This window comes from Triturus cristatus, chromosome 11 (assembly GCF_964204655.1).
Source record: "Triturus cristatus chromosome 11, aTriCri1.1, whole genome shotgun sequence".
Lineage (NCBI taxonomy): Eukaryota > Metazoa > Chordata > Amphibia > Caudata > Salamandridae > Triturus > Triturus cristatus.
The window spans coordinates 32034212-32058541 of NC_140594.1; the positions used below are offsets into that span (position 1 = coordinate 32034212).

General features: G+C 44.1%; 1 protein-coding gene across 2 annotated transcripts in view; it reads left to right on the plus strand.

Moving 5' to 3' along the window:
* ADGRD1 (adhesion G protein-coupled receptor D1) overlaps positions 1 to 24330 on the plus strand; it is a 1181274-nt gene that overhangs the window by 1119126 nt on the left and 37818 nt on the right. For both annotated transcript variants that reach the window (XM_085636451.1, XM_085636453.1), the window contains 2 exons: positions 7101 to 7142; positions 16246 to 16338. In XM_085636451.1, the coding sequence (XP_085492577.1) occupies positions 7101 to 7142; positions 16246 to 16338 (135 nt within the window). The remainder of the gene's footprint in view (positions 1 to 7100; positions 7143 to 16245; positions 16339 to 24330) is intronic.

Here is a 24330-nt window from a genome sequence, read left to right on the forward strand (position 1 = left end):
TGAACACACTCATGGAATTGTGAAAGTGCAGTGCACTGAGAGGGAGATTTATCAACTCTGCACAGGGTTCCATCACAGAAGTGACACAAACTCAGCACAAACTGTTGTGTTGGGATTTACTTTCCTACGCAAATCCTGGTTTGTGTTTTAACGATGTCTAAAGTAACACAAAGTTAGGTGCCACTTTGCATGCAGGGGGTGTTCCATGGCTGGCATACGGACGTTCCCATGCAACCAGCCATGACTTTTGACACCATTGTAAGCCATGCACTTTTCATGAGTGGTTAGTCATAATGCCATGCACTGTTCACTAGTGGCTCACACATGGTGCCTTGCACTCTTCACTAGTGGCCCAGTCATCATGCCATGCACTGTTCACTAGTGACCCAGTCATAGTGTGCCATGCACTATTCACTAGTGACCCGATCATAGTGTGCCATGCATTGTTCACTAGTGTCCCTCTGATATTGCAATGCGCTGTTCACTAGTGACCCGGTTATAGTGTGCCATGCATTGTTCACTAGTGTCCCTGTGATAGTGCCATACTCTGTTAACTAGTGGCCCAGTCATAGTGTGTCATGCCCTGTCATAGTGTGCCATGCACTGTTCACTAGTGGCCTGGTCATAGTGTGCCATGCATTGTGCGCTAGTGGACCAGTCATAGTGCCATGCAGTCCATTCCAGGAACAGAATAAACACTGATTACTTTGCACAAATTGGCTTGGTGAAAGTAATGTTTATGATACACTACGACTTACATGATAGCGCTGCAAACTGTGTCTCAACGATAGCGTATCACTGCACGGGCAAGGTGTGCATGAAGGTGCCAGGCACTGCACACCGAGGGGCATCCATCTCAGTGACATGTACTGGACCCTCAATGGTTCATCCAAAGCACTATGGGGCATATCAAGAACAACCGGCGATAATTATCGCTCAGCGCTCTTAGCGTGAGGATAATTATCGCCGGCTAGCGTGAATTTTTATCGCTGAGATAGCGTGCTATTAGCAACGCTTATCTCAATAGCGATAAAAATCTACACGCTAACAGGCTAACGTGAGATTATTGCTGGAAACCAAGCGATAATCACACGTTACCTTGTTGATAGGGACAGGCAAACTTAGCCATGATATCCTCCTTCCATAGGATATCATGGCTAAGTCTGAAAATTAGCAGATGTAAAAAAGCAGCGTTAACCGCGGTTAGCGCTGCTTTTTTTGTCTCTAACAGGGTTAGCGACATTCTTGATAATAGGAGAAATGTCACTTAGCGACATTTCTCCTATTATTTTACTCTGGAACGCCCCCTTTGCATCTCATTAGAGATGCAAGGGGAAGCGTAGAGTAAAAGGGTGCTAACATGCAAATTTGCGTGTTAGCACCCTGTTGTTGATAGGGCGCTAGTTTTATCTCTGCTTTTTTGGCTTTTAAAGCCAAAAAAGCAGAGATAAAGCCCTTGTTGATATGCCCCTATGTTCTTCCCACCCAGGGGCTCGAGTGCAGTGCTACGCTTGGCACACTCAGACTCAGTATTTGTCTCACGCACTCCACAGTGATTGACTTGATGCTTGGGCCATGAAGTGCACACTCGGGAGGTCAATGCCGCTGTCATGCTGAACACACTCATGGAATTGTGAAAGTGCAGTGCACTGAGAGGGAGATTTATCAACTCTGCACAGGGTTCCATCACAGAAGTGACACAAACTCAGCACAAACTGTTGTGTTGGGATTTACTTTCCTACGCAAATCCTGGTTTGTGTTTTAACGATGTCTAAAGTAACACAAAGTTAGGTGCCACTTTGCATGCAGGGGGTGTTCCATGGCTGGCATACGGACGTTCCCATGCAACCAGCCATGACTTTTGACACCAGTCTTAATCTTCTGACATTGATAGTTAAGAAGCGTCTTCAAAAACGCACGCCTTCTCGAGACAGGCTTATGGGTGGAGCGCACATGCAAAGTCCGAAAAGTATGGCCTCAAAGTTTTGTCCCTTTCCAGTAAAAAAACTATGGGGCATATCAACAAGGGCTTTATCTCTGCTTTTTTGGCTTTAAAAGCCAAAAAAGCAGAGATAAAACTAGCGCCCTATCAACAACAGAGTGCTAACACGCAAATTTGCATGTTAGCACCCTTTTACTCTACGCTTCCCCTTGCATCTCTAATGAGATGCAAAGGGGGCGTTCCAGAGTAAAATAATAGGAGAAATGTCGCTAAGCGACATTTCTCCTATTATCAAGAATGTCGCTAACCCTGTTAGAGACAAAAAAAGCAGCGCTAACCGCGGTTAACGCTGCTTTTTTACGTCTGCTAATTTTCAGACTTAGTCATGATATCCTATGGAAGGAGGATATCATGGCTAAGTTTGCCTGTCCCTATCAACAAGGTAACGTGTGATTATCGCTGGGTTTCCAGCGATAATCTCACGTTAGCCTGTTAGCGTGTAGATTTTTATCGCTATTGAGATAAGCGTTGCTAATAGCACGCTATCTCAGCGATAAAAATTCACGCTAGCCGGCGATAATTATCCTCACGCTAAGAGCACTGAGCGATAATTATCGCCGGTTGTTGTTGATATGCCCCTATGGGGCATATCAACAAGGGCTTTATCTCTGCTTTTTTGGCTTTAAAAGCCAAAAAAGCAGAGATAAAACTAGCGCCCTATCAACGACAGGGTGCTAACACGCAAATTTGCATGTTAGCACCCTTTTACTCTACGCTTCCCCTTGCATCTCTAATGAGATGCAAAGGGGGCGTTCCAGAGTAAAATAATAGGAGAAATGTCGCTAAGCGACATTTCTCCTATTATCAAGAATGTCGCTAACCCTGTTAGAGACAAAAAAAGCAGCGCTAACCGCGGTTAACGCTGCTTTTTTATGTCTGCTAATTTTCAGACTTAGCCATGATATCCTATGGAAGGAGGATATCATGGCTAAGTTTGCCTGTCCCTATCAACAAGGTAACGTGTGATTATCGCTGGGTTTCCAGCGATAATCTCACGTTAGCCTGTTAGCGTGTAGATTTTTATCGCTATTGAGATAAGCGTTGCTAATAGCACGCTATCTCAGCGATAAAAATTCACGCTAGCCGGCGATAATTATCCTCACGCTAAGAGCGCTGAGCGATAATTATCGCCGGTTGTTGTTGATATGCCCCAAAGCTGGTTAGAACACACACAACAGTGCAGTGTGGTGCAATGGTGTGTGCATTGTCGCATGGCAGCCAACAGTGCGCCAGCACTGAGAGAAAGAGAGGAAAACAGTGTCATATCTTGTAGACTTGGCGCTGTGTTTACCTTTTCCATTGACGTAATGTGGCATCTTCGGTCGCTGCGCTGCATTAAGTTAAAAGTTGGTACATCTGACCCTGAATGTCCATTGGCACGGTGCACGCCTAGAAGTGAAACTACAAGGGCTGGCCGGGTTGCCTCCTGTGTGAGTGCCCCATCCCACCCGTGTGAACCCTCTCATGCACACAGGTCAGTGAGGTTTGTTGTTTGCGCGGGAAACTTACAACATTGCTGAGTTTTGCCATTGCTGCAGTTTGGCAAAATATTTCCTTCCTGTAGCAAGATAGGTTTCATGCTAATGAACATACCTAAGCCAAGCTCGATCAAAGTCTGTGCGATGCGATATTTACATATTTCCGTCATAATTCAATGCTGGTACGGGCGTGAAGAACTGTTCGCTGCGTGTTTAGTGACTGTGCATCTTTTCTGTGTAAAGTGGCATTCGAAAGTGAAAGCCCCCAATTTACGAGTCTGTTCTCTTACAAAAACACAACGTACACTTGGAAGTGGCTGGCACGAAAGTCACAAAAGGTGCACATGCTCTCGATAATGGCTTTACCCATTCCCACCTGTACATGGAGCCGCGTGCTGTTCTAGTCAGGATTCACAACACGCCAATGATACACAACACTCCTTGAAAAGTCTCCTCTGCTTTAGACATCCAACGCCTCAAACACTGGCTCATTATCAGACGTGGATGTCCAGCGCATACTGGAAAACCCAACGACGATCCTGCAGACACACATCTGTAAAGGCTGCCTGTGAATACGGTGAATCTTCCCAACCCAGTGATGGGTGGGACTCAGATACATGGATCCGATTCAAAGTTCTGTCAGATGAAGGGCGCTCACAGGGAACGGAATTTTAAAAACGGTTTTCTGAAAAGTCATGAAGATAGGCTATTTAATGATGGCACAACTTCGCTCTCTACTTCTGGGAGAGTTTAATCTCATCATAATGACAGTGTTGCCTGCCTCTTCCTGCATGCATCCAGCCGTTTCTTCAGTCCATTGGAGTCTGTAATTTCAAGAAGAACTACTTCGAGTTGGGACAGAGGTAGACAAGGAGGAACATTTCTTAACCTTATCTTACGTTGGGGTGGACTAGCAGTCCCACGCTTCCATTTTTTAAACTCGAATTATCTTCATTAAGTAAAAGATAGCCTACATTTCCATGAAAGAAAGATACTCGTCCAAGACTTAAGTATCGTAGCCTCTGCTAAAACAGTTGTTCAAGAACTTCAAACTGAATTAAAAACTCAAAGCCCATGTGAGAGGCTACCGCGAGGAAGAGAACGTCTCAAAGGGCAAGGCAAAGGACTGTAGTGTTATGAGAGCAGTCCACCCTCTGAGAGTAAAAAGTTCTAAATGAAAATGCGATAAACAGAAAGACAAGCATTGGAGTGTCGGAGCCCAGGTCCAATACCAGCTGTTAATGACCACGAGCCCCTCCTTTGTCCTCAGTGGAGCTCTCCAACCTCCACTGCTGCAAATATCCTTATACAATGGGGCAAATGAACTTCGAGACCCTGCAAAATTTAGAGCATGGAAAATATGTATCCCTGGTCGCCCTCACCGGCCACAATAATAGCCTCGGCCTGTAATTCGGCTCCACCTTCTCCAACAACTGGTATAGATGTCACCAGCTCTTGAAGGCAGTATGGTAAATGAAGTTTCTCCTACATGTTGGTAGAATGAAAATAAGCATGGTCCGATTTCTTTGATGGAAAAGGATGTCTGAAGCCAGGAACTAAGGGGCATATCAGCAAGGTGAGGCGATAGAATTATCGCCGCTTTTGCGGCCGTTTTCGGCCGAAAAGCGGCGATAATTTTATCACCTAATTGGCAAGCTCACGCTAACGCATGAAAACTTGCGTTAGCTAGGAATTCCTAACGCCCAGCTTTGCATCTCTAAGGAGATGCAAAGTGGGCGTTCCTGACCTGCCATGACAGGAGAAATGTCGCTAAGCGACATTTCTCCTATCATCAAGCCCCACGCTATGAAGCATAGCGGCAAGAAAAGTAGCGATAACCCCTGTTATCTCTACTTTCTTTATGCCTGCTTCAGGACTGACTTACCCATGATATCCTATGGAGGGTGGATATCATGGCTAAATTTGTGAGTCCCTGTCAACAAGCTAACGCCACACTACGTGAGATTATCGCTGGGTTTCCAGCGATAATCTCACGTTAGCCAGTTAGCGCTTGGATTTTTATCGCTGAGGAGATAAGCGTTGCTAATAGCACGCTATCTCAGCGATACAAATCCACGTTACCCGGCGATAATTATCCTAGCGCTAAGAGCGCTGAGCGATAATTATCGCCAGTTGTTGCTGATATGCCCCCAAATCCTAAATTGTATAAAGTCTGAAGCTACGGCTGTGCCATCTGGAGCAAGGGAAATGTGTCTGTTCTAATCCAACTTGAAAGCGTCACAAGGCTTTATTTGGGGTTCAGCGGGTGCAGACTTCTGCCAAATGTTACCAGGCACCCGACTGCCCTATGTAGAGGGCATGGCGGGCTTCTAGACTCTACACAGGGCAGACAGAACACCCCCCCCTTTTTTAGGCAGATCTCCCACGTATGCCAAACTCTAGTTAAGGCACTTTGTGGTATTGATTATTGAATGAATGAATACATTATGCTGCTCTCCATTTTGCTTAGTTTAAATATCAAAACATTTATAATTTGTTATTTCCTTCACTCTTAAAAGTACCTTTTCTTGTTGACATTGAGCAATGATATTATCTTTACACCGCATTAATTAATGTAAACTTGTACTTCGAAAAAAAGTAAAAAGCAATTAAAAAACCCTTTTGATGTGCATTTTCGCCAAAAAGTTCAGATTTTCAACCTAGCTGACCCCAACATTACGCAAGGGCCCACCACATACTGTATGTCCTTGTATCATCTGGTATGACAGCGTAAACGAGTGCGTGCATGACCTTGTATCATTTGGGATGCTGTTGTAAACGAGTACATGCATGTCCTTGCATCAGCTGGTATGGCAGTGTAAACTAGCATGTGCATGTCCTTGTATCATTTGGTATGGCAGCGTAAACAAGTGCGTGCATGTCCGTGTATCTTTTGGTATAGCAGTGTAAACGAGTATGTGCATGTCCTTGTATCATCTGGTATGGCAGTGTAAACGAGCGTGTGCATGTCCTTGTATTATTTTGTATTGTGCATGCATGTCCTTTTATTATTTGTTATTATTTGGAATTTGATAAAGGAGACTGTGCATGTCCTTGTATCATCAGGCATGACAGTGTAAACGAGTGCACACATGTCCGTGTATCATTTGGTATAGCAGTGTAAAAGAGTATGTGCATGTCCTTGTATCATTCGGTATGGCAGTGTAAACTAGCATGTGCATGTCCTTGTATCATTTGGTATGGCAGTGTAAACGAGTGCGTGCATGTCCATGTATCATTTGGTATAGCAGTGTAAACAAGTATGTGCATGTCCTTGTATCATCTGGTATGGCAGTGTAAACGAGCGTGTGCATGTCCTTGTATTATTTTGTATTGTGCATGCATGTCCTTTTATTATTTGTTATTATTTGGAATTTGATAAACGAGACTGTGCATGTCCTTGTATCATCTGGTATGACAGTGTAAACGAGTGCACACATGTCCTTGTATCATTTGGGATGGCGGTGTAAATGAGTGCGTGCATGTCCTTGTATCATCTGGTATGGCAGTGTAAACAAGTGTGTGCATGTCCTTGCGTCATCTATTTTGGCAGTGTAAACCTATTTACATCCTCATCAGCTCAGTTAGTAACGCTTGTTCTTTTTACTCTCATCCTCCAGGGATTCTTCATCTTCCTGTTTCACTGTCTTCTGAATTCAGAGGTAGGTTTTTCTGCTGAAACTTATGGCACTTTCCATGGAAAATATTTGCTATAGAGTAATAAGTAAAATGTTGAGTTTTAAATAATTCGCAAAGTCTGCCTACTCCACACTAGCCTTCCAGTATGTTAAAACTCCTAAAAATGAACTCACCTCCTTCTGGCCACACTTTCTTTCCTAGACCACTCCCTCTACACTTGATCACACCCCCTTGCACTAGACTTACACCCTGTCCACTTGATTACTCCTTCTCCCAGCAGATCATATCTTCTTTACAAACCACACTCCATGTCCATTAGACTGATTGTGCTCCAGCAGAACTCCTTCCACTCAGCCTCATCTCATGTTATAGACCATTCCCCTTATTCACTAAACCACACTTCCTTGCACTGAGTCACTTCTCCCCCAGAAGACCACCCTCTCTTTAGTGAACCACACATTATTTTCTAGACCACACACATTTGCTCCACTACATCATGCCTACTGTACTAGACCATGCGTCCGCTAGACAACACATGCTCTCTAGATCACACCTCTTGCACTAGATCACACCTTCTTCACTAGACAACACCTGCTGCACTGGACCAAGCATCCTGCCCTAGCAAATTCATTCTTTACAACACCACACTACCACTAAGTCTCACTTCCTGCATTAGACCACACCTCCACCACTATACAACACTCCTCCTCTAGATCACAGCTGCTCTACTAGACAATGCCTCCACAGAGAACACCTCCACAGCTAACACATACTTCCTGCACTAGAATCTGCCTCCTCTGCTAGAAACGTCCCCTGCACTAAACTATGCCTCCTGCACCATATAACTCATTGACTAGACCACACCACAACTAAATCACACATCCTGCATTAAACCACACCTCCTCCACTAAACAACACTCCTCCACTACATCACTCCTCCTCTATGAGACCATGCCTCCACTAGGCAACACTGTCACTACCAATGCACACCTAGGGCCATATGTAGGTAGCTAAATACCGGCCGGTAACGGCCGAAAATCGGTAATTTTCCCGTTACCGACCGGTATTTAGTCCTTTCTAATGTTGGAGGCAGGTTTTAAGGATTCGGTAATTTACCGATTCCTTATTTTAAGGAATCGGTAAAATACCGAATCCTTAAAAGCTATGTAGGAGGCACTCAAGTGAGTGCAATTTTGCATTCAAGATTCGTTATTTACCACCAACTTCAAGTAGGTGGTAAATACCGAATACTTTTAAGAAAGCAATAATTTGCTTTTCTCAAGGTGCCATGTGGCAGACATACATGCCCTTAGGGCATGTATGTGCGCCACATGTGCACACATGCACGATTCAGGGGTGCAACAGAGTGTCAATGTGACACCCTGCCACCCTTGAATATGCTCCCCCTATTACCGATTCGGTATTTACCGAATCGGTAATAGTGAATGGCTTCCAATTCATCCCTATGGGCCTCCAGGCCCATAGGTATGAATGGGAAGGTGATTCCTTATTACAGATTCGGTATTACCGATTCGGTAATAACGAATATTACCGATTCGGTAATTTTTACCGAATTATTAGCTATATATGAAATACCGATTCCTAAATACCGAATAGGTAAAATTCGGTATTTAGGAATCGGTATTGCATAATTACCTACATCGGGCCCCTAGTGACTTGGATAACTCCTCATCTACTTGGCATGTTCTGCACTAGACTACACTTCCTGCACTACATAAGTCCACAACTAGACGACATCTCCACTAGATCACACTGCCCGCATTAGAACACACCTCCTCCACTAAACACTTCTCCACCAGAACACAACTCCTCAACTAGACCATGCCTCTACTAGCAACACCTGCACCACTAACGCACATCTCCTGCACTAGATACCTTCTCCTCTATTAGACAATATCTACAGCACTACATAACTCCTCAACACACCTCCACTAGGTCACACTCATTCTGCATCAGACAAAACCTCATCCACTAGGTCACATTTCCAGCAATAGAATACACCTACTCTACTTGACAACTCCTCTTCTAGTAGATCATCCCGCTACTAGGCAACACCTCCTTCACTAGACAACACCTATCCATGAGATCATGCCTTCTTTACTAGACCAAACCTCCTCCAGTAAATCACACTGCCTGCACTAGACTTCTCCACTACAAAACCATGCCTCCCCTAAAACACACCTTCTCCACTAGACCACAACTCCTGCACTAGACTGAACCTTGTTTACTGGACAAATTATCTTTACTAGACCACACCACATTTATTAAATCAAACTTGCTTTACTAGACAAACCACATGCAGTGGGCCACTCCTGCTCTAGACACAATCTCTCTCCAGACTACATGTCTCCTTTAGAGACCATCTCCTGCTCTAGACCACACATCTATTAGATCAAACTTCCATAACTAAACCACACCTCCTCCTCTAGACCACATGTGTATGACTAGACCATACCGCATACAATATACAATCAACTTGGATTTGTAGAGTGCAGCTGGTCACCCGCGAGGGTATCCAGGCGATGGGTTCTTGGTGGGAACTGCTGAATTCAGGAAGGGAGGATGATGTTCGGAGTTGAAGGGGAAGGTCATTCCAGGACTTGGCGGCAAGGTGGGAAAAGGAGTGTCCCTCACTGTAGCTTCGGAGAATGCAGGAAGTGTGTGCGAGGGCTGGGGATGCAGAGCGGTTCACTGACAAAATAATTAATCAATATAACAGATAAACTGCAAAAATGTAAAAGATTTGTAATTTAATTCTAAGTAAAACAATAAACAATATAGAACATTATGTTTTACTACATACATTTATACATATTTAGAAATATATATATATTTAAATACATAGACACATAATAATGAATATGTAAACAATCCAAAAAAAAACTATAAAACTCTAAGAATAATAAACCTTCTATTCCCACTGCAGTATGTGCAACAGTAGGGAAGGTGTTGGACACTGAAGGGTTACAATTTACTATTCCCACTCCAGTCTGTGCAACAGTAGGGAAATGTTGGACTCAGGAATGGTAAGTTGATTATTCCCACTCCAATATGTGCAGCAGTAGAGACGGAGTTGGACTCAGGATAGGTTACATTTACTATTCCCTCTCCAGTCGATGCAATAGTAGAGAAGGCGTTGTAATCAGGAGGGGTAAACTTTATTATTCCCACTCCAGTGTGTGGAACAGTAAGGAAAGTGTTGAACTCTGGAAAGGTCAAATTTACTGTTCCCACTCCAGTGTGTGCAATAGTAGGGAAAGTGTTGGATTCAGGAGGAGTTACATTTACTATTCTCACAGCAGTCGGTGCAACAGTTGGGTAAGCGTGGGACTCAGGAAGGGTAACATTTACTATTCCCACTCCAGGGTGGACAATAGCAAAGAAAGCTTTGGACTCAGGAGGGGTAAAATTGACTATTTCCCCTCCAGTTTGTACAATAGTAGGGAAAGCGTTGGGCTGAGGAGGGGTTTAATTTACTATCTCTACTCCCGTAGGTGCAACAGAAGGGAAAGCTTTAGACTGAGAAGAGGTTAAATGTACTACTCCCACACCGGTCGGGGCAACAGTAGGGAAAGGATTGGACTCAGGAGGGGTAAAATGTACCATTTCCACGACAGTCAGTGTAATAGTAGGAAAAGCGTTGGACCCAGGAGGGGTAAAATGTACTAATCCTGCTCCATTCACTGGTACAGTACAGAGATAGTACTTCCTTCAAACAAATAACATTTTAACAACTCTACTAAGTACCCCAAAATATAAAATTCTAAATATAAAAATTGAATTTCTTAATTGTAACACATTTTGGAAAAATAACATAAATATAATTTTTAATAATTATCAATTAACACATATTTTTAATATAATTAAAATACCACACTATGGGGCTGATTATGCTGGCGGAAGGACCGCCACTGCCAGCCATGCGGTGGCAGTCCTTCTGCCATCGGACTGCAATTTTCCCCCCGCCAAATTAGGCTGGCGGGAAGAATCCGACCGCGATCGTGGAGGTCGCAAAGACCGTCAGCCACGGAACCGCCATAGGCAATCGATCTGATTGCCTGGCGGACGATCCACATTGTGTAAAATGGTGGCAGTGCCTAGCAGGCACTGTTCGCCAAATTACAATGGGGGCTTCAGCCAGCCTTTCCGCGGCGGGTAAACCGCCATTAAAAGACTGGCGGAGATTGGTTTTGTGGGCCCGTTGCGGCCCCCCTTGTGTTGGGCGGAGGTGTGGGTGCACTGGGGGTGGTACCCATGGTACCCCCCTCCATTTCACTGCACCAAGTGGCATGCACCATGTGGTGCCTGCCACGTAGTGCAGTGAAATGCACAACATGCACTTTTAACATCGCGGCGGGTGCTGCTGTCAGCAGCACCTGCCGCAATGTAAAATGCAAGATGCGACTGCCATGGTGGCGGTCACATCCTATGTTGGTCTCCATCACGATGGAGGACAGACTTCAGTCCGTCCGCCATCGTAATCAGCCCCTATATTTCCACAAAGATAACAGCCAACAATAAAAATGAAATTCAAATAAACTAAGTATAACAGAATTAACATATGAAATAATATTTTGTTTAAATAAATGAATATTGTATTTATTTATTTATGAATACTTAAATATGTTCACCCCCATTTCTCTACAAACTAAACAACACACACCTAAAATATGACTTAACAAATATAAGTTCACAATTAACATAATTATCAATGAAATACTTAATAACAAAGTAATCAGTTGACAATAAATTATTTATTAATTAACTTCTCGCCCTGTAACTCTAAAATCACCACAACCCACTCCTAACATATCATTAAAAAAATATCTTAATTAAATTTACATAATTAATGAACAATTAAATAATTATTAATCATTTAAATTATTAATTAATTATAATTTTCTTTCCGCACTTTACCACTAAAAACACCGCAATCCACACCTAAAACATAACTTTAAAATGAATTAATCATATACTTTACATAATAACTTATCAATTAGGGAATTAATAATAACAAGTACATTATCAATTAAATTGAATGCATTTACTTTCCACCCTGGACCCCCCTACAAATCCTACAACCTGCATCTAAAACATAGCTACATTAATGACACAATTATCATAATTCATTATCAATTAAATAATTAATAAGATGTAAAGATTGGTTATTATTTCATTATAATTAAATTACTTCCCACCCTATATCCATACCAAACCCACAACCCGCTACAACACTAAAAATACAATGAACAATTACATTTAATTTAAAAACAACTAAAAATGTACAAACTGTATTATAAAACATTAACAATAAATGTACAAACAATTTACAAATATACAAATAAAACATATACTAAAAAATATTCTAAAATTATATTAACTATATTTTTGTGAACAATATTGACAACGTAGGTATTTTTAACATCGATATTAACAACATAGATAATTTTGTAAACAATATTAACTACAGAGATGTTTTTCACATTGATAATATTTACCTTAGAAAATCGATATTTTTGTTAACCTTATTTCTGCATCACTATATTTTTGTATCACGATATTAAGTACTCGATATTTCTGCATCTCGATATTTTTATTTCAATATTTTGTCCGAACACCATGCGGAGCGCAGGTATTTGGAGGGTTGGTGGAAGTTCTGGCGGTGGTTACTGTATGCTGGTTCTTGGTCATGGAGAGCCTTGTAGGCGTGTGTCAGCATCTTAAATTGGCATCTTTTCTGGATGGGGCACCAGTTGAGGTTCCTGAGGTGGAAGGCGATGGGTCTGTTTGGGGAGGTGGATGATAAGTCTGGCAGCTGAGTTTTGTATCATCTGCAGTCTCTTCAATCAATCAATCAATCAGTCATTTGTAAAGCGCACTACATACCCGCGAGGGTCTCAAGGCGCTGAGGGGCGGGCTGCTACTGATCGAACAGCCAGGTCTTGAGTGTTCTCCTGAAGGTCAGCAGGTCTTGGGTCTGTTGTAGTCTCAATGGGAGGGTGTTCCATGTTTTGGCGGCGAGGTGGGAGAAGGATCGCCCGCTGGTGGTAGTTCTTCGGATGCCCTTGATGGTGGCTAGTAGGCAGGGCCGGTCTTGTGGAGTGCCTTGTGTGTGTGGATGAGGAGCTTGAAGGATATCCTCTTGTTGACGGGGAGCTAGTGTAGGTTTCTCAGGTGGGGGGTGATGTGGCTGTGGCGTGGTATGTCGAGTATCAGTCGTGCCGAGGCGTTTTGGATGCGTTGCAGCCGTTTAATGAGCTTGGTCAGGGCTCCCGCGTAGAGGGCATTTCCGTAGTCGAGTCTGCTGCTGACGAGGTTCTGGGTGACTGTCTTTCTTGTATCTGTTGGGATCCATTTGTAGATCTTGCGGAGCATGAGGAGGGTGTTGAAGCAGGATGAGGAGACGATGTTGACTTGCTTGGTCATTGAGAGCGTTGAGTCTAGGATGATTCCCAGGTTGCGTGCGTGGTCTGTGGGTGTCGGGCCTGTCCCCAGTGCCGTCGGCCACCAGGAGTCGTCCCAGGCTGAAGGGTTGGGGCCGAGGATGAGGACCTCCATCTTTTCCGAGTTCAGCTTCAGGTGGCTGATCTTCATCCAGTCGGCGACGGCCTTCATTCCTTCGTGGAGGTTGGCTTTGGCGGTGATGGGGTCCTTGGTGAGGGAGAGGATCAGTTGAGTGTCGTCGGTTTAGGAGATTATGTGGAGGTTGTGCTGTCGGGCGACGTGTGCAAGTGGGGTCATGTAGATGTTGAACAGTGTTGGGATGAGGGAGGATCCCTGGGGTACACCGCAGATGATCTCGGAGGCTTCGGATCGGAATGGGGGGAGGCGGACGTTCTGGGTTCTGCCTGAGAGGAAGGATGTGGTCCATTCCAGAGCCTTGTCTCGGATCCCTGTGGTGTGGAGGCGTGTGTGTAGTGTGCGGTGGCAGACGGTGTCGAAGGCGGCGGAGAGGTCTAGGAGGATGAGTGCTGCAGTCTCACCATCGTCCAGCAGGGTCCTGATGTCATCGTTGGCGGTGATGAGGGCGGTCTCGGTGCTGTGGTTGCTGCGGAACCCTGACTGGGAAAGGTCCTGGATTCTGTTTTCTTCGAGGTATCGGGTTAGCTGTCTGTTGACGATCTTCTCGATGACCTTGGCTGGGAACGGGAGCAGAGAGATGGGCCGGAAGTTCTTGAGGTCTCTTGGGTCTGCCTTGAGTTTTTTGAGTAGAGCGTTGATCTCGGCGTGTTTCCAGCTCTCTGAGAAGGTCACGGTCTTGAGGGAGAGATTGATGATGTTGCGCAGGTGGGGTGCGGTGGAGCTGCTTGCTTTGTTGAAGACGTGGTGCAGGAATGGGTCTGACGGAGAGCCGGAGTGGATTGTGCTCATGGTCTTGATGGTGTCATCGATGCTCACGCTGGCTCAGGCTAGCAGGGGGTCGTGGTCGATGATGTGAGGAGAGTCTGTTGTGTTGCTGTCTGTTGGGGCTCTCTGGGTGTTGAAGCTGTCGTGGATGTCTGCTATCTTGCGGTGGAAGAAAGTGGCGAGGGAGTCGCACAGGGCTTGCGACGGCGGGATGTCGTTGGTGTTGGAGCTGGTGTTTGAGAGTTCCTTCACGATGTTGAAGAGCTCCTTGCTGTCATGTGCGTTGTTGTTGAGGCGGTCTTTGAAGGAGGTCCTCTTGGCAGCCTTGATGAGTTGGGTGGTGATTCCTGCATTGAGCACATTGCCTTAGTCCAGCCGGGTGCTGACAGGGCTTCAGTGATGGTTTTCCTGATGTTGACGGGAGCCATCTGAAGATCTTTTGGAGCATGTAGAGGGTATGGAAACAGAAGGAGGAGACTGCATTGATCTGGCATTTTATGGTGAGTTTCCTGTCCAGGATGATGCCATGGCTGTGGGCGTGGTCTGTCGGTGTGAGTGTGGGTGTGGGCCTGAGTCTGGAGGTCCACCAGGTGTCATTCCACAGGGAGGTGTTGTTTCTAAACATCAGCACTTCTGTCTTATCCGTGTTGAGCTTCCAGCAGTTGGTCTTCATCCAGTCGTGAGACTCGTCATGCAGTTGTGGAAGTTGGTACTAGTAGTGATGGACTATTCTGAAAGCGAGAGGATGAACTGGGAGTCGTGTTCGTAGGATATGTTGTTGAGGCCATGGGTTCTGATGATATCACCCAGGGGCATCAGGTAAGCGTTGAACAGGGTAAGGCTGAGGGATGACCCTTGAGGGACTCTGCAGATGAATCAGTTAAGTTCTGAAGTGAAGGGTGGTAGGTGGATTATCTGGGTTCATCCTGTGAGGAAGGTTGCTAACCATTTGAGGGTGTCTCCTGGATTTCAATGTGGTGGAGTCTATTGAGGAGGATGTGGTGGGATATGGTATTTAATGATGCTGAGAGGTTGAGGAGGATCAGGGCTGTAAGGAGGGTTCTGTTGTTGTCGGTGGCAACAATAAGGGTGGTCTCGGTGCTCCACTAGATCACACATCCTCCTCTAGGCAACAGATTAGATTACATCATATCTTCACCACCTCACCACCAGATCACATCCCTTAAACGCAACCACTTTCCCTAAACTAGACTGTAACTCTTCCTGAGGAGACCACAACTCCTTCACTTGACAAGTTCTCTAAAATGCTCCTGTGGACAACAACCTTTACTACACCACATTCCATAACTAAAGTATTTCTTTTTCCACTTCACCTAAATACCACTACACATCTTTCACGATCACACCTCTCCACTACACACACCCTCTCCATTGGACCCTGCACTCTTTTACATTTCACTCCATCCTCTGGACCAAATCTCTTACTTGACTGCACCTTTTTCACTTAGATCACACCAAACAAATGAGGCCCTGCCTTCTTCACAATAGATCACGAACAAATACTTTCTCTACAAAACTACACCCTCTCGATTCATCTCCACATCTTGATTACACCTGAGCACGTCTAGTTGAGCTCTCTTCCAGTAGCTCACACCTTCTTTCTACAGACCACGCTGCCTTCAACATGAATACATCTGCCCTTCTTGACAAACTCTCCTACCCCATCAATCATGGGACAACTATAATCTGGCAATACTGACAAACTTTGTCAGTCATCATTGTGTTTTTCCTCTCTAGGTAAGAGCTGCATTCAAGCATAAGACCAAGGTCTGGTCTCTCACCAGCAGTTCTATCCGTAACATCAATGTGAAACCGTTCAATTCTGATGTGGTAAGTACAACATTCACCTTACTGTTGTTCATGTGTTGAGTATGAGGGCAGATGTATTGCATAAAAAGATTACATAGCTACATCTCTGAGACTAAAGACATTTAATGATGTGGTTTTGCTGATGGTGAATTGTTAAGTTCTGGATGTACTGGAAAATGACATAGATGCAGCTTGTCGATACATCAGTGTTTCCCGGGGCAGCAGCCTGAACAGTGTTGGTCACCAGGAAAATGAAGCGGGCCATTGGAGGAGCTCAAGAATTTTCAAAGCTGACCAGGGAATCATATGTGTAAAACAGACTGCCAAAATCAAGTGAAATTTCTTTTGAAGCACTAAATCATTATTTTTGTAGTTTTCACTCAGTGGTTTCCTATGTTCCCTCCCACAAACACACGAATAAGTAATATAAAAATGTTGGTTTCAGTTTCAGAAGGTACACAGAATAAGGGATCCAATCATCCAAGATAATATGCTCAACACATTTCGGGAACCTTACAGATCGCTTCATCAGGAGCTATTCAAACAAAACATACTTACTCCAGATGAATTTTATTTTATCCTGTATTTATGTATATTCACTGAAAAAACCATAGGTTTCAGGCACGTTATAGTTAGGAATTAGCATTTAAAAAACCTTAGAAATTCACTGAAAAAACCATAGGTTTCAGGGGCGTTATAGTTAGCTGGACTTTTCACTCGTACAAAACCATGCACTACGTAATACCCTCCACCGAACCACACAGACACTCAGACACTCATACTGATACTCAAAAAACCAACTAATAACCTATATAGACACTCATGTAGCTACTCACCAACCCATGCAGCCACTTATACACAAAGTGAGAGACTGATATAGATATTTACACATTTAAACATTACTCACTAAGCCATGTATTCACTAAGATACACTTAATCAGTCAGTTATACAATCAATTTTTCAAAAACAATTCATCCATTTAGACACTTATATACCCATTTATTCTTCCATCGACCTTGAGATATACATATATAAAACATGTAATTTTCGGAAAAACACACATTCACTGGATGATGTCATCAGTGATGTCATTTGAGATGTCATCAGTGATGTCATGAGTGATGTCACTGACCATGTCATGAGTGATGTAATATTTTAAGTCATCAGCAGTGCATTGCGGGTGCGCGAGTTATAGCTAGCTGAACTAACTATAACGGGGGAATTTCAATGGTTTTGTACGAGTGAAAAGTCCAGCTAACTATAACGCCCCTGAAACCTTTGGTTTTTTCAGTGGATTTCTAAGGTTTTTTAAATGCTAATTCCTAACTATAACGTGCCTGATACCTATGGTTTTTTCAGTGAATTTCAAAGGTTTTTTAAATGCTAATTTCTAACTATGCATACAGAGATAGGACATGTGAAGAAAGAAGAAAAAACGCACAGAAACTAAAAAAGAACAAACTAGGTACCTCCAGTAAGCGCCACAGAGCTGCGTTGCATAGAGGTGTAAAAAGGGCCGTGGCCTCAGAACACCTGTCTGCAACGCAGCTCCCTGGCGCAAACTGGAGATACCGGTTGGGCTAGTTGGCCCTCAGGGACCCTCAGTATTGAAGGGGAATTAATTCCCCAACTTACAACTGGCCAGGGGGCGCGTTTGCAGAGTGCTGCACGGAGGGGGCGTGGCCTCCAGCGCGATGCCGGTCTTTTATTTATTTTATTTTATTAAGAAGGAGGGCTGTGTGGCCCCCCTTCTTTTTCTAATTTACTGGCCCTGGGGACCCCATCCCCCAGGGCCTGCACCCTAATTTTTTTTGTTGAAAAAAATAAATTTGGCCCTCCCAAGGCCTTTATCGGCCCCGGGGACCCCAACCCCCGGGTCATGGCCTTTTTTTTATTTAAATTCTTTAGGAGGGGGCTGCGTTGCCCCCCTCCTCAGGCCACTTATGGCTCCGGGGACCCCATCCCCCGGGGCCGGCATTTGTTTTTTATTATTTTAAAAATATATATATTTATAGAAACACCTAGGACATGCTGGACAAACCGTATGTACCTATCACCATGACGATTTGCGTGATATTCATTAAAAGGCGACTATGCATAGAATGAATCCACATGGAATGTATTTACACCGCTAGTGAAGCTCTGACGTGTCTGACGCCCTACCGTGCCTAATCCCGGTGCCCCCGCCGGTGGGTACTCTCCAAATAGACACCCTTGTCGTATACAAACAGGGGTAGCTATTGATGGGCACATTTAATATACACGCACACCAAGCCATTCAAAGGGGATTCGACAAAAATTCGACCAAACTATGCAAGAAACCCCCCTCACGGTTAATAAAAAACACATCCACCGCCGGATGTGTAATACTTTTTATTTTACTCTCTGGAAAGGAGACGAACCTCACTTGAGAGTCACAGCATGCCCCTGGCTGAGCCCAATGCTGTTTTACACCCACCAGTGCCCGCTGATTGCCTCACACCTCTGTGTTGTATTCCACCAGCTAGTGCGTATGCTATGACACTCTCTAGACCATGAGCACTGTAACACCACTCCGTGAATATGTCATGCCACACTTGCCTTCGCACAGGTTATATTGCCCCATCTAACGTGCCTTCCTCGATGTGTATGTTATAACGCACAGCGCTATGCCATACATATTACAATCTGGGATCCATATCTTTGTCACAGTGCATATGCAACGTTACACTCCCCAGCACATATTTTATATTACAACTTTAGAGACTAGTTATGTTACACAACGCTGCCCTGTGCATATTACACTCCAAGGCGCATATCGCATAGCACGCGCTAGTGCCTGTGCTATCTCGTGCTCTCCAATGAATCTGTCATTGCGCACAATGTATTGCATATTATATTTCACGCCCCGGTTCGTCTTATATCACACTTTTTGGTGCATAGTTTATACCATATACTACATCTAGTTTTCATTTTCAATCGTGCTCTCAGGACTATGTTCTATATAACACTGCGTCCACCTACCCTTTTCACGGGCATTACATTTTGCGATGGGGGTGGAGGGTCAGGGGGTGTTTCTGCCAAGTGAGCCCGGAGTCACAGTCACAAACGTCCTCTTCTTCCTGAATAAAAGTGAGATTATGCTGCATACTTGTTCATATTTTAAGTAGTTTGCACAGACACACATTTTAAAAACAATAAAGTTCCTAATACCCACCTTCTCTGAACAGTTAGCTTGCTGCTCCATCCACTTCCTCCCTATCATCTGTTGTCTGAATCCATGGACTAGCCTCCTCCCTCCTGCCATGCATGGTCTGATGTGCTGCCACTGCCCTCCATTTAGCATGATGTACCAGTCCACTCCTCCTGCCCTCCATTGCCCAATTCTATGGCCCATCATTGACCTCCTGCTTAGCCTCTGTGCTTAGCTTGCTGCCCCTATTCTCCTTCCCCCTGCCCTCCGATGTCTTTGTGCATGCCCCTGCTCCATCCTTTTTGCCCACTATGTTCCATGGACCTGCCACTCCTATCTACTCTGAGTGTTCTGTTGAGCTGCCACTCCCCTCCCACCTGCCTAGCATTGTCAGATGACTGTAACCTGTCCCTGCCACCTCCACCCTGCCTGTCCACATGCCATGCCCCTATCCCCTTCCTCCTGTCCTCCATGGTCCATTTTACTGCCACACCCTTCTGCCCTCCCTTATCTGTTGTGCTGCAACTGCTCCTCCTGCCTGCCCCGCGCGGTCTGTTGTGAGGCCCCTTCCCCTGAACTCTCTTGTCTGTGCCCAGGTCCTGACCCTCCCTTCTATCCTCCATGGTCCTTTGTGCATGCCCCTGTACCCTCCTTCTTGCCCATCATAGCCATTGTGCTGCCACTAACCCTCCCGCTTGCCATGCATGGTCTTCTGTGCTGCCATGGCCCCTCCCACCTTCCCTGTGTGGTCAGCTAGCTGCCCCTGACCCCCTCCCACCTTCCCTCCATGGTCTGTGTGTATGCCACCATAGTCTCATTGTTGCTCTCCATGGTGTGTCTTGTTTCTAGTGCCCATCCTGCCTGACCTCCATGGTCATCTTGCTGCTCCTGCCCTGCCACCTTGCCCCCAGCCCTCTGTTTCCATGTGCAGACCCCCTATTCCCTCCCTCCTGGCTTGTCTGTTCCATTGTAATGCCCCTGATCCGTCCCTCCTGTCCTTTATGGTCTGTTATGCTGCAGCTTTCTCTCCTGCCTGTCCATGATGGTCAGCTAGCTACCATTGCCTCTTTCCCATCTGTTCTCTGTTGTCCATGTGCATGGTCCTGTCCCCTCCCTATTGCTTTCTATGGATTGTTGTGCCGCACTCCCGTCCTGCATGCGCTGTGTGGTGTATTGTGCTGCTGCAAACCCTGATGCCTGCCCTGTGGGGTCAGTTTGGGGCACCTCTCCATGTCCCTCCTGTCCTCTGTTATCCGAGTCCATGTCCCTACCCCAATTCCTCCTGCCTACCATGATTCAATGTACCATACTTGCGAACATTTTGAACTTGGTAAGAGGGAGATTTAAAAAAAAAAACTGGGGTATTGATTTTCCCCTTTGAGTTACATTGAAAAAGAGGAGATTGTAGACAGGAGACAGATCAAATAAAGCCCATTTGAGCTTAAAAACATTGGACGTTTCCTGGCTGAAACGGGTCTGTTGGCATGTATGGTTGTACTACCACTGCCTCTTCCTTCTGCCCACAATGGTCTATTATATTGCCATAGCCTCTCTTGCCAGTCCTGTATTGTTGGTTTGTTGCCCCTGCCCCCCTTTCCACTGCCCTCCATAGTCTGTTGTGCTGCCACTGCCCTTCCTGCCTGCCCAGTGTGGTCAAATTGTTGCCTCTGCACTCTCCTACCTGCCTTCAATTTTCAGAGTCCGTGCCCCTGGCCTCTGCTTCTCAACAGTATCCCAATGAACAACTAGATTGCTAACATTCTATATTTATTACAAAAGTGTGGAACGCCTGACGTCATCTTGATGTAATCAAAACTGTAATACCTAGAGTATTTCCTTTAGAAATTAGATATATGAGAGGGTCTTATTTGCATCAAAATTATGGTTAGTGCTCTAAAAAACTAAAATGAGGACATATTTTCTGAGTTTTCAAATAGCGACAAATAACTTTTAAATTATTTGTAATCTTTATGTTTTTTTATCCATTTGACCACTTGATTAAATGTTGCACCTCTGCGAGAGGATATGGTGTTACTTCCAGAGCTGCAGACTTTGCAACTGGGGAACCAGGTTGGAGTTTCTGCTTCAGCTCAACATTCTGTGATTCTGGTCAAATCACTTAATCTCCCCATGTCTACAACCAAAATGAATTTGATCTTGTGTGATGTAACCAATGCTCATGTAAAGCATTCCAATACCTGACAAGTCTGCACTATGTAAAACTGCAAATACACAAAAAATAAGTGTTTTGCACACTTCTGTTATTGGGCTACATGTGGGCTACATCTGGGTGATATTTGTGCTGCATTTAGGCTCTTTTGTGTCTGGTGGCCATCTTGGGAGATTTATTTGTTATGAAGTTTCCTAATTTCCTCATTTACTGCAGTCTCCTCAGTAGGAAATGCTTTCAGTTTTTCACTTTGATTCCATCAAGAAGGTATTCAGATATGTCACACATTTGCCATAAATTCTGAATGTTAGCACTCTAGTTGCTCATTAGATCACTGTAGTAAAGCTACTGTTCACCACGGAAGTCTGCTGCTGGTATTAAAAGTGCATGTTTCAGTCTGCATATCAGAATTTTTTAATGAAATAGAAGAGGATTTGAGAAGTCACTCAAAATGTGCCCTAATTTTTCTTTCTTCAGCACTAATTATAATTTCTATTGCAAAATGACCCCCTCAATGTGTTCCTTTTTTAATGAAATGTTTTAAGTGTTACCAGTTTATTCCAATCAAGATGGCTTCAGGTGTGCCATACTTTTGTCATAGGTAAGACAGTAAGCGCTCTAGTTGTTCTTAAGAACACTCTGGGACATTCTGTCATTAGGCTATACTTGGGCTACATCTGGGTGATATTTGGGCTACATTTGGGCTCTTTTGTCTCTGGTGGCCATCTTGGGAGCTTTATTTGTTATGAAGTTTCCTAATTTCCTCCTTTACTGCAGTCTCCTCAGTGGGAATACTTTCAGTTTTTTATTTTGGTTCCATCAAGAAGGCATTCAGATGTGTCACACATTTGCCATAAATTCTGAATGTTAGCACTCTAGTTGCTCATTAGATCACTGTAGTAAAACTACTGCTCACCGGGGAAGTCTGCTGCTGGTATTCAAAGTGCATGTTTCAGTCTGCATGTCAGAATTTGTTTATGAAATAGAAGAGGATTTGAGAAGTCAAAATGTGCCCTAATTTTTCTTTCTGCAGCACTAATCATAATTTCTATGGCAAAATGAATCCCCTCATTGTGTTCCTTTGTAAATTAAATGTTTTAAGTGTTACCACTTTATTCCATTCAAGATGGCTTCAGGTGTGCCATACTTTTGTCATAAGTAAGACTGTTAGCGCTCTAGTTGTTCGTTAGAGCTCTCTGGGACATTCTGTCATTGGGCTATACTTGGGCTACATCTGGGTGATATTTGGGCTACATTTGGGCTCTTTTGTCTCTGGTGGCCATTTTGGGAGACTTATTTGTTATGATGTTTCCTAATTTCCTCATTTACTACAGTCTCCTCAGTAGGAAATACTTTCAGTTTTTTACTTTGATTCCATCAAGAAGGCTTTCAGATGTGTCACAAATTTGCCATAAATTCAGAATGTTAGCACTCTAGTTGCTTATTAGATCACTGTAGTAAAGCTACTGCTCACCAGGGAAGTCTGCTGCAGGTATTGAAAGTGCATGTTTCAGTCTGCATGTCAGACTTTTTTAATGAAATAGAAGAGGATTTGAGAAGTCACTCAAAATGTGCCCTAATTTATCTTCCTGCAGCACTAATCATACTTTCTATGGCAAAATTAACCCCCTCATTTTGTTCCTTTTTAAATTAAATGTTTTAAGAATTACCACTTTATTCCAACCAAGATGGCTTCAGGTGTGCCATACGTTTGTCATAAGTAGGACTGTTAGCGCTCTAGTTGTTCTTTAGAACACTCTGGGAAGCTGCAGTAGAACACAAAGGAATCAACTTACAGTCTCTGCCCTTGTAGGATGTACATGTTTTACTGAGAATGTCAGACTTCATTCTCACATGACTGAGAAAGATAATGTGAATTTACAGAAAATATGCTCTCAGTTTAGCTTATAGATCACCTTCCAAACCTCTGTGGGAAAAGCATGAGAAAATAGTTTTCCCTCAAACATGATTCATGATATCACAGCAGAAGGCTTTTTCACATGGTAAAATCAGCTTAGAACACACGACAATTCCTAAAATGAGTATGGTACCATCAACAAATGATTTATAATGTAACTAAAGTCTTAAAACCTTCTATTAACTGCAATGCTTTTTAATGAGGTGCTATCATGTATATTGGTCCCAAGATGGCTGCCAACACTTCTTGGATGAAGTGCTGACAGCCAATCAGATCTCACGATGAGATGTGTGGTTAGGCTCCGCCCAGATATATATGTGATTTTACTTTTGATTTTCTCAGGAACTACTGAACGGATTTACACCATTTAAGCAAAAGGCACATGCCTGACCTGAGGACTACCTCTTTGCCAAATTTCAAGTAATTCTGTTCTGCCGTTCGGGCTGTACCTTCGACTAAAGGTCCTATGGGAAAATGCATGGGGAAAACGCGTTTTGGGACCCCCCTTTTTTCTCAGCCCCCGCTTGACGAATCACCCCGAGACTTTCAGGGTAGGAGCTGAGCGGAGCGCCCCATTAGTTTTGAAAATTTCACGAAGATAAGTCAACCGGCGCCAAAGTTATTCAAAATAGAATTTTCAGATTTCCTATGGGAACTCGGTCCTAACTATAACTATCTACTGGCGACCGCCAGTAGATAATATGTCATTATTGTAACTAACATATGCATCATGGTGTCTTTCTGTTCATCAT